This window comes from Aptenodytes patagonicus, chromosome 9, assembly GCF_965638725.1.
Source record: "Aptenodytes patagonicus chromosome 9, bAptPat1.pri.cur, whole genome shotgun sequence".
NCBI classification, from domain to species: Eukaryota; Metazoa; Chordata; class Aves; order Sphenisciformes; family Spheniscidae; genus Aptenodytes; species Aptenodytes patagonicus.
The window spans coordinates 23758177-23774580 of NC_134957.1; the positions used below are offsets into that span (position 1 = coordinate 23758177).

The 16404-nt window shown below is 47.7% G+C and overlaps 1 protein-coding gene across 1 annotated transcript; it reads right to left on the reverse strand.

The window, feature by feature from the left end:
* Window positions 1-10219: 10219 nt before the first annotated feature.
* On the reverse strand, window positions 10220-16404 carry LOC143164700 (uncharacterized). The gene is made up of 7 exons (XM_076347621.1): window positions 14772-16404; window positions 14082-14181; window positions 13247-13395; window positions 12963-13075; window positions 12075-12164; window positions 11063-11185; window positions 10220-10600 (listed from the first exon to the last, which is right to left on the reverse strand). Exons 1-7 carry the CDS (start codon window positions 16402-16404, stop codon window positions 10406-10408), a joined length of 2403 nt encoding a protein of 800 aa, XP_076203736.1. The 3' UTR covers window positions 10220-10405.

Consider the following 16404-nt stretch of genomic DNA (forward strand, 5'->3'; position numbering starts at 1 on the left):
CTGGCTCCAGGTGGCGGATGTTGTTTCACTCAAGCAGCTCCCCAAACTCCCAATTAAAAATCCTTGGCAGCCGTTCCTCGGGTCTGAACACAGGCTCCCCTTCACCCTGCAGCCTTCTGACCCTGCAAACCCACTTGCACCCTCCACTCCCGGGCTGAGGGCTGTCACTGTTCGCTCCGCTCGGGCACAGCCGGGTATTCCCAACCTCCTGTGGTTTCCCAGCCCATGCCAGCATCTGTAAGTGGAATTAAATCATGCTCTCCTCCCTGCGCATACCTTATGACAACTAAACAAGCCTCTGCACACACTGGGCCCTTTTCTCGCACACAAGCGTGTATTCTGCCTCACTGAGCCATTGGCCAGGGCGGCACCTATATGACCAGTCTACGTCTCAAGAGCCCCTGTTCCTCCCTGGAGGTTAAAATTGGCTCCCCCCTCTTGCTGTAAGTGGACAGCACGTCCTCGTAACCTCCGCAAAGTGCCGTGTCCCACCTCCCTTGCCGCCTGCACCGTGCCGGCAGGGGCGAAAGCAGAGCAAACATCTGCTCGCCTTTGCCAGGTCCAGAGGCTGCCCAGGGCACTCCCGAGATAAAACAGTGAGCCGGGAGAGCTCTGGCTTGCTGCTCTTACGCTCAGCCTCAGGCAAGGAGCAGAACCTCTCTGCCACCCCTTCTCCCCAGGGCAGAGTTCTCCCTGATTTTTGGACCAGGCGTCCGCCTTCTCATCGTGTGCTGAACCGTGGCCCCTTGTCCTCTCCAGGACACCGTGCACCTCGCAGCACGGATCAGACCGATCAGCTGTATCTGGCATAAGGGGAAAGTCAGCAGGGTGAAACACGTTGCCAGGGTGAGGCGGACCAGCTGGGAGGGGAGCAGGAAACCACAGGAGACTGGCTAAGCTGAAGATTACTGTGCGGATTTCTGTGGAAGTTATAAAATACCAACATCCTCTCTGGCCCTAACCCAAAAAGGCACAGACAGAACAAAGTCATCAATAAGTGAGTGCAGTAACACCTACTGCTTCACTGGGACAGAGTTACCCATGGTTCTCGTGCTCCCAGTACACCTGCATCCCAGCTGCAGATGCTGCCACGGAATATTTAGTTTAAATGTACAGATAAATGAATTAGGTAACTATATTAGACCAAGAAGGAGAGGAGGCCACTGCTAACACCGGGTAATTAGTGTAGTGCAAAGAGTTGTTAACCTTCTGCAAGCCCCAGTACAATAAACCACTTATTCATCAAATGCATTTAAGTGCCAGCTGAGGTCCACCACCATCCAGCAGAGGCTTAACTTTAAGCATGTGGTGAAGTCCCACAACGTGGGACTTCTCTCATGTTTTAATACTTGAAAAACTACTTGACCTTTCCAAGCAAATGAGGTTTTTTAATATTGGCCATAAACTGCTGGAACAAAAGAAAAAAAAGCAGAAGGCCCCTTCTTGACTTGTCACCTCTGGGATGTGGGTCTGCGTTAGACCGTCTCCATGTCGGTGACACAGGACATTTCAGCTCAAGGGAAGGATGTGGAGTTCCCCATCTGCCGTGATCAGTGCACACACCAAACGGCCCAGGATTTGGTAAATCAAGGCAAGTTTTGGCCCGGCTGGAAAAGTTACCCGTGGGGGCTGTGGGCTCCTGGGACGTTGCACAGTGAGAATTTTGGTAGCAGTAGCAGCTCTCGCCTTGCACTGCTGCTATCTGACAGGTAAATCAAGACTGGGATGTCTCAGCCCTTGAGGAAAGTGCTTGAGAGCATTGTGGTGATTGGAAAATCAGGGGTTAAAATAGAAGCTATTTTACAACTTCAGAGCTATGGACAAATCTGTAATTTACGTTACAAATGGAGCAAGATAAGAAAATTACAGGACCCTCTTGGCTTCAGACAACAGCTTCATTTCAGGGAGAACCATGAATGGTATTTCCTTTGATAACATGCTTACGCAAAGAATTACCTGCCGGTAATTCATATTGATTATGAAATAAATAATCCATCTGTACTTATGGGCGGGGTGAAAGCCAGGGATGTAAAGATGGGGACTCTTTTATGCATTAATTGAGGCTTTGTGGTTTACTGAATGAGAAAGCAAAGGAATTATGCTACAGGAAAAAAAAATAGTCTGGGCTTCTTATCTTGGCTTGTCTTGGTCTCGTAAGTACTCTGCTGACCTATGAGAAACTACAGCAGAGAGGTGTTTGCCCTGTACCTGTTTTCCAACATCAGGTGTGGCATGATAAAAAGAAAATAGATGTTTAACACAATAAACCACACAATCATTTTCATCTTCCCCCAGTTTGTGCTGGGAACAAGCATGCATCTCTCTTTGCTGCGAACAAGGAAATAAATTAGATTTCTCAATGTTGTTTTAGTGCTGCTAAATAGACTGGAATATTTCCTTTATATAACATATTGGGTAAATCACCATTATATTTCTATCATGACAAAGACTTTTTGTTAAAATGCTGTGAATTATAGTACTTTACAACACTAATTTTTTGCTGGTTTAGCTGAGATTTATCACGATTCTCCTCTTGACAAGGAAACCTGTCGTTCCATAACCTCCAGTGATGTTGGTCAGAAATGGCCAATTGCGCGTGCAAGACCATGGGAACAGAGGAACTGTAAAACTTAAACCGATTGAAGACGTGTCTGGCTTGGGAGCTCATGCCCAGCAGATATCCTCGACAAATGCCAAAGAAAAGTGCAGATTTTCCAAGGTGGTCACCCATGTCTGCCTCCAAGAGGGTTTAATTTAATTGTATTCCCAATAGCAACCACTTTAAATCCTGAGCGCGTGTGATGAGATCCTGCGCAGTGCATTGGCATTAGCCATCGGATCTCCAGAGATCCTTCGTGGGTTTGGTCTGTACCTCAGGCTGTCAATTCTGCCACTTTAGCCAAATATAAGACAGAATTCATCACTGGGCTGTGAACAGTTATCACGACAAGTTAACCTGGAAAATGGCTTAGTCACCAACCCCCACGTGAGCGAGCAGCACCATGTCCAGACCCCACGAACATAACAGGTGCCTCTTTCCATAACAGGTGAGCTCCTTTCCTCCAACTCAGCACAAGAAGGTTGGGAGCTGGAGCAATGTCTGTGCGGTCACGTACCCACTATTCTTCCCAGGGACTCACAGCAAACTCCCCAGGTCTGGACCACCCTTGCCAGCATTTCTGCAAGGTTAGAGGGAAACAGACGCACCTCCCTTAGATCAACAACGGGAGCCTTCAATTCTTTTATTCAAGCTCTCTAAACACAGGGTCCTTTCATTAGGGCTATTGCTAATATTTAATGCCTCTTGATGTGTTTTCCGTTACAAGATGCTATATACTGCTCAAGGCTCATTTCCAAATGGGAACCAGCAATGAGCAACCGGACCTCTGGTTTCTAACAGAGCCAGGGGTAAAGGATGTAAACCATGTCATATTTGTCCCTAAATCTCTCCTGTGGATGGGTTTCTTCATTTTGCCCCGCTTCTCATCCTCATGTTTACTCCGAAGTGAGCGGAGCTCCAATGAAATCGTTTTCAAGGCCGGGGCACCAGGTCTGGCAGAGACAAGCAGCCCACTCGTGTGTGCAATCAGATGGGAGAGGGAAAGAGGTGTAGAGGCAGCGATGGGAGAGGAAGTTTTAGGCAAGGGGACAGAAAGTCGTTATTTTGTTAAAAGAAACATTGGTGCAAAGCGTTGTTGCAAAACTGAATGTCTGCTCACATCATCAAGGAAGTAAATTGCACTAAATGTCACTGGTGGTGACGGGCAGCACATGTCTCTTCCAGGAGAGATGCTGGAGCCTGGTGAAAGGAACGTTAGAGCATGATCATCCGGCCCTCCATGGACAGGCCCATTCTGTGACCAAGAGACCAACACCTGGGGGGTGACAGCACACGTGCATGCACCACCAAGTCTCCAATGCCTCTGCAGTGCCTCCTTTCTCAGGAAAGCAAGATTTGGTCAGTTCAGCTTCCCAGAGCACTGAATTTCCGTCTCGGTCTCAGCGCAGAAAACCAGCTTGTCCACTCTCCTGGACTCTCAGCTGGTAGCTTTCACCAGTCATGGTTTAATCTGAAAATAAGAAACAGACATTCTTAAGCCAGGACAGCAGGTCTCATGAGATGTTTACTCCCTTTCTGGAGCTGACCCATGTTCAGATTTGTGCTGTCTGGTTTCGGTTCTGGTCTGCCCATACCCGTCTCCTTCCTTCTTCTTTGTTTTTTCACTGATTGATTGATTATTTCATTTTATCTGTCAGATAATTTTAGGAGCCAGGAAAAGACATCTTCCTGAAGGCAGCGAGGTCATAACTCCATGAATTTGCATTTTATCAATGCACATTTTAAACATTATTTCGTGCAGAGTAACAGGAAACAATTACCAGTCTCTAGCGTTTGCTGTACACAGGCATGCACCCTCCTACCCTACTCTTACCCTTCCGCCAGAGACCTGGTGGGACACACTTCCTCAACAGATGGAATGAATTGTGCTGTTCTGGGCAAAGCACGTCCAGAAAGTTCAAAAAGTCACCAAAACCTGTAGCATGACAGACAAGGCAACCTCAAAGGATCCAACAGCTGCTGCGTAAAGCCGGTCCTCAGTTATGAACCCCCTAAAGCTGCTTTGTTCCATATCAGAAGTTTAGCTATGAGGAGACATGGACAAGGCCTTTAACTTCCTTTGACTCACACTTTGTTGTGTCTTTGGAGAGCTAGAGCTTGGAAGCAAGATGGAGAACATAATCAACATTAATTATGTCTGTGGAAACGCCATCTCAGCTCTTTCTGTGGCCAAGGAGAAGCAAGCCTGTATCCTGTGTCCCAGCAGCCATGGTCATCGCTGCCTACTGGATTTGGTTTCTTCTTCACACCTGGAACTGTAGCAAGCTGCTATGTCTGCTCCTTCCTTATTCCTCCTCCACCTCTACGGCCATTTCTACTTCCCACAAGAGACTCCTGTATTACCAATTAGGACTTGGTTTATTTTGCAAGTGAACGCAGCTGCTGGCAGCCACAGGCAAGGAGGGCCTGGAGCAATTGTATGGGGTGGTAAGAAGGAGGACGGGGGTCTGTGGTACCTCTTGGGTCATGTAAGATCTGATAACCTAGTGTGGGAGGACATGTACTTTAACAAGGCTGCAGGGGAAAGGATGCCAGAGGCGGTTAGGGGACTTATGGGAATTTTGAGGAGATAAGGTGAGCTTGGTCAGGAGCAGAGTCACTGCTGCTGGCACTTACCCAACCTCCAGGTTCTTAAGAATAATGCACTGAAAGGAAATCTGGGCACATCCTGCTAATTTAGGGTGTTGTCACTGACTGCACAAGGTCACGGTGGAACCCATAACAGGGAGAAACTGGCTATATGCATCCCTCATTAATTCAGCAGATAAGAGGGCAATTGTTTGGTGTGAACCAGCAGTCAGGTCAAAGGAGGAAGTTTGTTGTAGTATCTCCTGTAATTGGTGGTATGTCAGAGAAGGAATTCAGAGCTGGCTATTTACTGAAACTCGGCAGTAAACACCTCGTTATGAAAAACCCATGTTACTTCCTGCTGGGTGGATATTACGAAAAATAGGGTCTGAGAATGGAAGTGCTCAGGTAGAGAATGTCTCTAAGTTCGGGATGTGATCCTACAACCCCTGCTCCTCTGAGAGCTGCATAGAGCCAAGACAGGCTGCCTTGCGAGATGGTCGAAGACTTTTCTGCTTCTGCAGCGGTACGTGGAGAACGTGAGGTTCCTCAAAGGTGCCTGGGCATGGCTGGTCCTGAAGGGACTGCAGTGTCTCTGTTCCGCAGCTGCTGAGACATATATGTGTCTCAGGATAACTGTCTGAACCCCGACATCTGTCTCAAGGTCAGAGCAGAAGAATTTGTTGAAATTCCTGCTTTTTTGGTATCTAGGAAGAGATAATAACACGAGTAAGACCTTCTCTTTGTGTTTTCCAGGAAGGAATGGAAAGGTCATTCTCACAAGAACTAACACTTCTGAGCCTTTGAACAGGCTTTTCAGTTGAGGTATTTATTATGGCTGCTGAACCATGGCCAGGGGCAGAGCCGAACTGGATGTACAGGATAGACCTCCCCATCCAGCCCCCCAACATGACCCCTTGCACTGACTGCTCTGCAGCGCTTTCTGCCTGTCTTCCTCCATCCAGTCCATGGGGCTGAGAAGTTGGGGACCCACAGCGGTCCTGCTGTGGGATCCCTTGAGTTCCCTGAGACAGGAACCAGTGCGGAGGGCTGGGTCCTGTGCCTGGTTGTCTTTGTGCACCTTCACGCCCCACCGCTGCGTGCTGGATCTAAACAGAGAACTGTTGGGCTAGGCACCGACAGAGCCGGAGGTGCAGGATCGCCTCCATCAGAGGTCACAAACACCACGGAGCCACTGAGCTGAACACAAGCCCTCACACACGTGGTCGGTTATAAACTGAGCTCCGTTGGCAGTGGGATGCCAGGAACCGTGGAAATGGAGCAGGGGAATACAGTGATCTGACAAACCCACCGGTCCTTGCCCAGAGATGCAGCTACTACAGAGCCTTTCCTTCCTCAGCCCCAGCTATGACAGTGTCGTGCATAAAGAGGAGATGAAAGTCTTGGAGCCATCAGATGCTTTTCTAGTCGGGGCAGAAAGGAAGAATGTGATGGAGTCACAACTGGAAGTCAATCCCATTAATTCTTGTTATGACTCAAGAAGCTCAATTTCCAGACCGCTGTTTTTTCCCCCAAGATTTTTTACACAATTGATGTTATTCACTAGGTAGATAAATTCTCTACTGCTGTTCCACACCAGACAACTTCAGGTGCACCGTGAATTACAACGAGGGAGACATGCAACAAAAGACAACTTTAACAGAGTTATCTTCTGCTTTGGTTAAGTGCCTGGCTGCTGTCACCCAGCTATCTCTGTTCTGACTTATTCTGAGCCTCAGCTCAGAGCGGTTCCGTAAATTCAGTATTACAGCTGGCACGAACGCCAGGGACTCCCAGATGACTCTAGACCATTAGAGGTTGTCCGGCTCTTGGCTGGGCACCGCAACTCAGCTATCAGGTACGTAAAGCCAAGCCGTATTTTGTGGAGCAGCTGAAGATCTTGAAATATGCTGTTTCTTTGTTGTTCTTGGTATTTCCCCAAAAAGCGACAAACCAGATCATCTGGTCATTTTGTAGTAACAACCCTAGGCCTTTGATGTTATAGGGAGGGGTACCAGGAAGAATGCAGCAAGGTGAGTATGACATAAAATCACTGCGGGTTGTGTTTTTAGATGCTGTGCCCTCAACAATGCCAAGATCAAAGGGTTTTGATCACCCAATTAAGCAGGACTTTGCTTCTGCCTTTTCCTCCACCTCATGTCCCATCCCAAGCTATAGGCAGACTTAGACTTTCGTATTTCAGGAGCAGGAGCCAAAGAGGAAAGGACTCTGTCCCTACAGAGCTCCCAGTTCCTGGTGTTTCTTTAAGTTGGAGGTGGTCAAGGACCACCAGAGAGACACGACTCTGCCCGTGTCTCAAGGCTTCTGCTTGGCTGGTTTCACTCAAGAGGTGGTTGTGATGCCGCCCTTCCTCTTCGAACCACTCTACCCACTCTAGTATCAGGTCCACCCACTATACCAACACGCATCCTCGAAGATGTCGTTGAGTCAGTTCCTGTTCCTATGGCACAGCTCTATTCTCAGAAGGGTGAGCTGTTTTTTTCCTGTGACTGGAAAATATACTTCTTTATTTTCCATTCTTTTTTTTTTCTTCTTCTTCTTTCCATTGACACGGATGTCTGGACTCCACAAAGGGCAAAATCAAGGTGGGACAGCCCTTCTTCCTGGGTTGTTTCCAACCCCAGTGGGATTAAAATGTTGGCTATTTCACAAAGAGGCCCATTCATGAGATTATTTTGTCTCCCAAGGTGACCTTTCAGGCCTAAAGGCCTCCAAGGCATTGACAATGCAACCAAAATTGGCCTTTCTCAGAAGTCTCTGGTTTTCCTCAGTCACTTCAAACTCCTCCTGTGATGGAGGTCTGAGGACCCCAAGTCCCTTTCTGTCCCTCTCATCTGGTACACTGCAATGGAGCGATCCCTTCCCGTTAAGCAGGACAGGAGAGGAGCTGCACCAGAAGGCCTCAATGAGAGTCTCCTCTGAGGAGGGCCGGGCAACCATTTTTGACCAAACCCTACATTTTTAGAGTGATGAAAATATCTGAGAAATTCTTGTCAATACCTCAAAATGGATTTGATCTGTGATTTTTCAGAAAATATGCTGAAAAAAGTTCAAATGTTTGTCTCAACTGTTTCATACCAAAGCGTTTTGGATTTGCCACTTAAAACAGTGGCTTTTCCTCTCTCTCCACTTCTCTTTGAAAGTGTTTTTCTTCACCTTGAATGCTGGGAAAACTCTGGAAATATTAGAAAACTTTTGCCTTGATTAAACTGAAACATCCCATTTCCATCTCCTCCTCCCTAAACTGTTTCTTTCCAGTTTGCTTGTACACAGGAGAGCTGCAGGTGGGGTCAAACAAGGACTGAGCTTAAATGAAATATCTCCCCGTCTTGCACCTCGCTCAGCAAAGTGAGAAATGGTTCCCCTACATGTTCTCCCAGTGTCCTGATACTGACATCAAAACTTTCTGTAAGGATCAAGCACCATGGAGAGAGCGTGAAAGAGGAAAAATGGACCCAGGCGAGGCATCTTGTGAAGAATCCAGCTTTTTAAACCACTTCTAACTTGTGGCACACTAAAATGTGTCATTGTTTGCAGCACAGGGCAGCAGTATCCCTGGTATATTTAAGCCAGGGCTGTTTTCCCGCAGCAAAAGGCTTTGTGATGCTTCAGCACCTCTCCAGATTAACGCTCCTTACCACACTTCCTCAGATTTCAGTGTTTATGGGGTTTTTTTACTGAGTTAAGGAAAGGGGTGAAATTCAGCCCTGGTGTTCGTGAGCTCATTAGCACTCCTCAGCAAGGGAGCTGGCACCAGGGGGTGGATCTTAAGAGTTATCTTCTCTTTCCCTCCTCTTCCCCACCCTGGAAAGTGATGCAATTTGATTCCCTGCTAAGATCCTCCGTGCAGGACCAGGACCCCTGACATGCTGAAATCCACAACCCTTTGACCCGCAAGGTTTTTTCCAGGTACTCGCCACAGATGATAGCACAGTCCTGCGTGACATATGGCTGTTTATTGAAAATATTTTATTGCTTTCTAAAAATCAGTTTTAATAAACTCCAAAGAGATACAGTAAGTAGACCAGCAAAATTATTTAACGAACTCAATTATCCGGCATTTTCTTTCTCTGCAGGAAGAGAGCCAGTTCTGCAAGAACAAGCTGAGAAGACCTGGTTTTGCCGTAGTTCACAGAGATTGAGCTTCTCTGACTGCACAGCATTTATGCTTAAGTTCCAGCAGAACTTCAGGTGAAATCAATGGATCAATTCATTGGTTTCAGCTGGAGTCTGATCAGCACCTTGCACCTGAGTCAGGTAAGAATAAGATCAACAGTTTTCAGAGGCTAAACAAGCCACTAACTGCACAGCCATGCAGTCTTTGCCAAGGAAAACTCCTCACGTTGGTTTGAAACTTCTTTTCACCTCCTCCTGGTCAGCAGCTACCACTCTGCACTAAACCTGCACTCTGGAGGAAACGTGCCATGAGATGTGTACAGTTACGCTGTAAGGCAAGAGACCCGCTTCTAGCATCCTCAAATGCAGTGCAGGTGGTTCCCCTGAAATTCATACTCTATGTAAGATAACATGGGAAGGGAGGGTATTCCATAACGCTCCAGCACTTCTAAGGAAATATTACTGGAGTCATCAAAACGGTAATTCCACCCTCACACTGACTGTGAAATACAGAAAATGGCATCTCAGACAATGGCATTTCTTTTTAGTGTTGTGTTCTGCGACCTCCATTTTGAGAAGACATATCAGAAGAGAGCCCCAGCTCCCGAGGCCATGCTTTGCCTCACCTATTTTAGGAAGTCCACTGTATTCATCAGCACAGGACCTGAATACATCTTCCCTTCTCCCTCTCCCACTTCAAGTTTTATGCAGTGTTTTCCCCCCAACGTGTAATTATGAAACACTTCACGTTACTCTGCACCCCAAACCGAAGGTATTAGCTCCCACTGAAAGGAATAAAGCTCTGTTACTGTGGGGCCAGTCTGTCACCAATATAACACTTTCTTTGGTCACGTGTGATCTTCAGTGAAAGCTGGCAGTCTCCGTAAGTGAAAATTTTACTTCTGGGTGACTGTGGTTTGTAAGTCAGCTTTGCACTGGGATATTTTAGCAGTATCCATAGAAAGATGAGTAAGTCACCCCTGCAGCTGGGAAACCTTTCCCATTCCCCAGTTTGAACTATATGTCATTTCCAGCAAACACCTTCCTAGTGAGCACGTAACCGCTTGACCTGCACGGGAGTCAGAGGCGAGTGTGATTCTCGCAGCCATCATCGGGGGACTGCACCGGCGCTGTCTCTTCCGAGGCAGCCATGCCCACCCCGTTGCGCACAGCAGGGCTATGATTCGGGTGTTCTTCCCAGCCCTTTGCGGTGCGAGTGCCACTGTTAGGAACCAACGTGTGTTTCTTCTGCACCTGCTCCAGTATCTGCAGCACCTGCGAGCGGGTTGGTAATTAGGGGAAAGCACTGATTTCTTCTCCAGCTATTGAAATAATGTCCTATTCTCTTTCAAGCTACGTGTCTGGGCTCAGCCTTGGGATTACGCTAAGCATTTCTGTCTGCTCAGAGGTCTCTGGGACAGGTGTAAATGGAGAGCCTGCCCCATGGAGGTCCGTGACCTTGGATCTCAGAGCTCTTTCCGCGAACCCATCAGTCTCACCTTGCACATTCCCCAGCAACGTGCTTAGCACAGAGAGGTGCAGTGGTGGTCCGGAGGCAGGATCAGGACACAGGCAACACGGAGCTCTCGTTTTCTGCTCTTTCACACCACCCTATGATAACTCCTCATGCTATCACAGATTTCTTCACCTCCTTATGGAACTAGGAAACCCCCAGCCTGAAACCCACTTAATGGAGATGGAGAAAGGGAGCAGAAGTAAAATCAATATTAACTTTACCTGGGACTTGGGGATGATACCGACTCTGAAGAAACCTATGTTTCCACTGTCAATTTTGGTGCAGTCCACAACGGTGGAGGCAATGTTCTCTGGAGAAGGCCCATCACAAAGAACTGCATCCACCTGAAGAGCAACAGATGCTCACACCAAGTTCCCCTCAGGCACTTGGGAAAAGAGAGGGCAGTTTACCCCTCTCAACAGCAGGTGATTATTATCAAAGGCAACTCTGCTCTTTCCTACCCCACTGTATTGACACTAACTGAGGGCTGAATTTGGAATGAAGGAACTTAATAAAAGCGAAGAGAGAGAGAGCTCTATGGGTGGTAGGTTAGCAGCACAGCAAAGACAGGTTTATGTCAGCTGAGGAGCTTTGAAGAAGTCCCATCCACAAAGCAAATGTGTAGAAAACCAGATTATTGAGGAGTTAGAGGTGGAAGATTTGTACCAGCTTTTGTTTAAAACTGCCCTCACATAAGCTGCCACGAATATACAAAATGTAGTACACTCAGGATTTAGCAGTGAAATGAAAGACAGTCATTTGAATGGCCAGGACTTATGAAAGTTCTAAAAGCCAAGAACATTTAGAGCTTTGGCACCAGTTTTAGACCAGCTTCAGCTTTAGATGGGAATCCCCTGTGTTCTGACAGCTCTACTCCAGCTGGAGCCCTGGCGCATTCAGGCATCAGGGGTTTTATTGCTTGTAAGCAAAGCAGCATTTTTTTGTTGCTCATATCATTCTGTGTTGGAAGATGAACGAACTCACGTTGCCAAACCACAACTATACTGTATAAATCAGAAGAAATTTGGTTTCCCACCAAGTTCTGTATTTTACACTGTTCTCTCACTATGACACCAACATGAGGAGTGTCCATGAGATTTTTTTTAATGAGATGCTTTCCCAGAGTCTTGATGTCATCTATTGATTTGCCTACTGGAAACAAAGTGGTTGCATTCTTCCATCCCCACATCTTTTGGGACCAGCCGGAATGAAAAGACACAGAGCCCCAATTACCTTATCTCCCAGCTTGGCGTACACTTGGTTGTGGTGTGTTGTGTCTGCCTCTCCCGTTGGGTTAGCTGACGTGACCACAATGGGGCCAACCTGGTGACGGAAAAATGGGAATAAAAGCTCTGAGCAGGTTTTGCTGTATAAAACAGATGACTTGAACTCTGAAGTTCACTCGTGAGTCTCTGTGACTCTAAAGAGAACTCAGTGTGACTCACCCAGGTAGAGACACCTACTGTGCAGGCAACCACAGTCCCACCAAATCTGTGTACGAGTGACTAACACCCTGCTGAACTGGGGTTTGCTGATGTTGGTCAGGAAAAAACATTTTGGTTTTCAGCAGTAGCAATTGCCAAAGACCTACAATGTCTGTCCTAGAAACGAGCAGAACATGCAGGGTATCACAGTTCCTCCGGCCACATTCTGGACCTTCTGAAGTTATTCTGGCTTCAGATAAGCCCGTGCTTGCAACAGAAGTGTTCTATGTAGGAAATCAGACAAAGTGTCTGTTAATTACATCTTTTCTGGCTTTCTGACCTGGTGGTTATTCCTTTTACCCTCTTTTCTGCAATAAAATCAGCTACCAGCTGCCTGCATACCTCACCCCTTCCTAATGATATTTTTCTTGCAGGAGTTACTCGTTTTAGCACTTTTCACTCCCAAAACCTGTCTGAACATGCTAGGATACTCACTTCATTGAGAAGAGAAAAAAGAGAGGAGAGGTGACATGCCAAGAGGGCTGACAGAGTGCTCCAGCCTCTCACTATCCTCCTCCCCTCCAGCAGGCCAGAGGACCTGGGTGCTAGTGACCGACACCAAGCCTGCTCCCTAGACAGTGGAATGGCAAGGTCTGGTCGCCAGCGCTGCTGGGATGAGTGTGCTCTGGCCACTCACCAAGTCGATGAGGTGGGTGGTGACAGAGCAGTCGGGGATGCGGATGGCAATGCTCTGAGGGGTACCGACGTATTTAGCAGAGTCCTTCATTCCCAGGAAGTCCACCCATTCTCCTGCACAAGGAAGAGTCACAAGGCACTTATGGACGTACAGCAGTCCGAACACAATGGTCTTACTAGAAATATCGCCACGGAGCACGTGGCGTTGCAGGGATCCGTGACTTAAAGTTGGAGTTTCAAAGCCAAAGCTCTCCAGAGAGCTTGGAAGTAACAGCATTTCCTCACCTCTGGGAACCACCAAGCTAATAGGAGACGGCCAGGCAGCCTCCATGAAGTCCCAGAGGAGGGGAGTGAACAAATGCTTTGCAGGTTCCAGTTGCTTTAGGCTAGAAATCCAGAGTGACATGGGGCGATCCTGAGCCTGGCGCTTGGACCTGGAAAGGAGGCAAGAAAAATGAGCCTGGAAGTAAGATGGGGATTTATTTTCAAGCTGAAAAGGAAATTGTGTTGGCGAGGCCTAGAGTTAAGAGAAGGCGTGTAGGCTCTGCCCCAGGTCACCAGTCTGTAGTAAAAGTAGGACTGTTCAACAGATGACCTGACAGGAAGGGACATTAATGACTATTCCCAATCAGGAATGTCTACTCCAAATCAAAGTTTTAGCTTCTTTCGTAGTGATAGGTGCAAGTCCCAATTGCCCAAGTTCTGAGGAAAACCCACCAATATGAGGGGTCCCGGCTGCTTACAAAAGTACAGCTAGAGGCATTTGTTAAACACGAGAGGGGTTTTGGTTGTGACAATATGTACCTACAAATATGTACAATAACCTCCTGCCCCATTTGTCACTTCTTTGGGTTTCCTTGTGATATCCAAGCTACCTGGCTTCATCACCTGCCAGGAGCCTTCAATATCCTAGAAGACAATTCCAGCTCGACTGCCTCCTTTCCTCATTCAGATTTTCTCCCCCAGGCTCATCACCTTGTTGTTCCCATGAAGGCTAAGCTATGTGTCTCATTGCTCTCGATGGCTGCTGTAGCCAGTACTCAGTAGCAGCTGTAAGTCCTAGAGGCTTCTTTAGACTAGCCAAGGAAGCCCTCACTGGGGCACCAAGACAAATACTTACTGGTGAGCTTTCTCCACAGCATCGGGCCGATTACAGGCTGCCACAAGCACATACACAGTATCTGTGGGGATGCCGCAAGTCCCTCCATTCTTCAGGATATCTGTTGGCATGTGAACAGGGCAGAACCCCTTGAGTGACTAGAAGTGAGGGGCTGTAATTCACGGAGGAGCTGTCACAGGCAAAACAGCCAACTCGGTGCTCTCATCTCCTTTTCCCAACTAACAAAGCTTTTCCTCTGACAGTGCATTTTCTAGCATTCATCCAAGAGGAGATCTGGCATTTAGGGGAGTTCTGGGCCACGTTCATCAGGGCCAGAAGTCATTCAGCCCTGTGGAGAGAGCAAGCACCATGCATTTGCCCTGCTTTCTCTATACAAAGCTTTCAGTGGTAGACGCAGCCTGGAGGATTCGTGTATCTCAGATTGGATGAGCAGACAGTGACATGATAAAGGAGAGACAGCAGCAAATTCACTGCTAAACCCAGCTCCTATTAAGGAATTGGTCCTATTCCCCCCATAGTGTATTTAGCTTCTAATGACTCTTGTAGCTTGGCCCACTTTGTCAAAATGTCATCAGATTATCGTGGTTTCCACATCTGGATTGGAAAAATGTTCTTTTAATAATGTTCTGCTACAAAACCTCCCAGAGTTTACCCTCCACCCCCACATTATGCCCTATGTATTTCCCTTACCTGCAATTCTCTTGACTGAGGAAGCTTTCCTGGCAGGCAGGTGAAGGCACTTGGTCATTCCTCCCCCCACACCACTAAGCTGCACAATGGGCCTACCCATTGGTAAGCAGGAGCCCTCAAAGATGCTGTTGAAAAGGGCAGACAGGAAGCAGTAAAAGCTGACCAGACCAAAGATGAGAGCGGCAGCAATGTCATAGCCAGCTGGAAGAGCATGGATGGCATCCAGCAAGAAGCTGACAGCGATGAGCAAGAAAGCGAGGGAGTAAAAGAACCAGGCGATGTTTAAGAAGAGTGTGCAGAAGACAATGAAGCCATTGAAAAGCATGAATGCAATGATGCCTACGGCTGCGTGGAAGCTTCTGGTAGTGCCATAGAGGCCACCATATCTTGCCAAGCCCCAGATGATCCACATGACAGCATAGAGAATGAAGACACTGCTCTCCAAGGTTTTACCCCGGGCAAAGGCCACCGAGCCGCCTAGAAGCTTAAGGATCCCACCAGCTACCACTACCCATGGAATTACAACAGTAGCAAGTGGAGCCTGGGGGTCTCCTGTCATTGTTATAGCAAAAGAAGCGAGGACACTGCATGCATAGCCAAGTACTTCTGCATCTGCATACTTGGAATACCCTAGGTAGGGAGCGTGAAGGTCAGCCCCTTCACGAATCTTCAGAAAACTGCTGCGAGCAAGTAGGGCCTTCACAGCACCCTTCCCTGTTGGGATCTTGGCACTTGCTTTCACATTGTACAGGTGAATTAGAGTCATCAAGGCTGAGGCCACAAAGATGGCCACATCCACGCCTTGGGGTCCACCTTCAAAAAATCCCTTGGGACGGCAAGCTAATGCAATGCAGTAGGCCACATAAAACAGCAAATACAGGCCATCCACTGGGCTCTTAAGAGTGAGAAAAAGAGCCAAGACAGCAAAAAGAATTGAGAAAACCACCAGGAATGGAGTAGGGAAAGATGGTTCCTCTGGTTGCCAGATCGGGTACAGAAGGCAATAGCCTCCAGCAAATTTCAGGATGGAAGTGAAACCAAAGAATGTAGCCATTAGTACATCCATTGCACGGTATGATAAAATGCAGATGCCAATCTGGTAGATCCCAGCTGCCCACAGCCAGGGCACTTGACCGATAAATAGTTTGCCAGTGACGCCCAGGAGCCTGCAGCCGAAGACACTGGCAGACAGCATGTTCAGGATCAGACCGGAGACTGCAAAATGATTCATGCTGCCTCTGGTGGATTGCATCTGTTCATGGGTCTTTTTCTTGGCCAGATCTGTGCCAGGGAGGGCAATTTTCTCTTTGGTTAGGAAATAGAGAATCCTTCCCAGAGCAAAATAACCACCAACCAAGCAGACAATCATATAATTGCAAGCCACAGCAGAGGAACCGAAAGCTGTGCTATAATGCATGGCAACTTCATGAGCACTGGCAAGTGAGACAGCAGAAGCAATCATAGCTAGGACGACCTCCCTGCAAAGGAAGCCCACCACTGCAATAATGAGTAGTGCCAAAGTAAATGTGACCAGGCCAGGCACCAAGGCATTGCGGAAATCACCAGTGTCGTTCAAAACTCCTTGCCCTCCCAGGATGAAGACCACTCCATAGCCGCACCAGAACACTGACAT

What these genes read in the sequence shown, in the direction of transcription:
- LOC143164700 (XM_076347621.1), bottom strand. Translation starts at nt 16,404, where the DNA reads ATGTCAGTGTTCTGGTGCGGCTATGGAGTGGTCTTCATCCTGGGAGGG. An exon ending in CTCAGTCAAGAGAATTGCAG is followed by an intron (nt 14,182 to 14,771) that starts GTAAGGGAAATA and finishes ACATGCCAACAG; the next exon opens with ATATCCTGAAGAATGGAGGG. An exon ending in GCTGTGGAGAAAGCTCACCA is followed by an intron (nt 13,396 to 14,081) that starts GTAAGTATTTGT and finishes CCTCCTTTCCAG; the next exon opens with GTCCAAGCGCCAGGCTCAGG.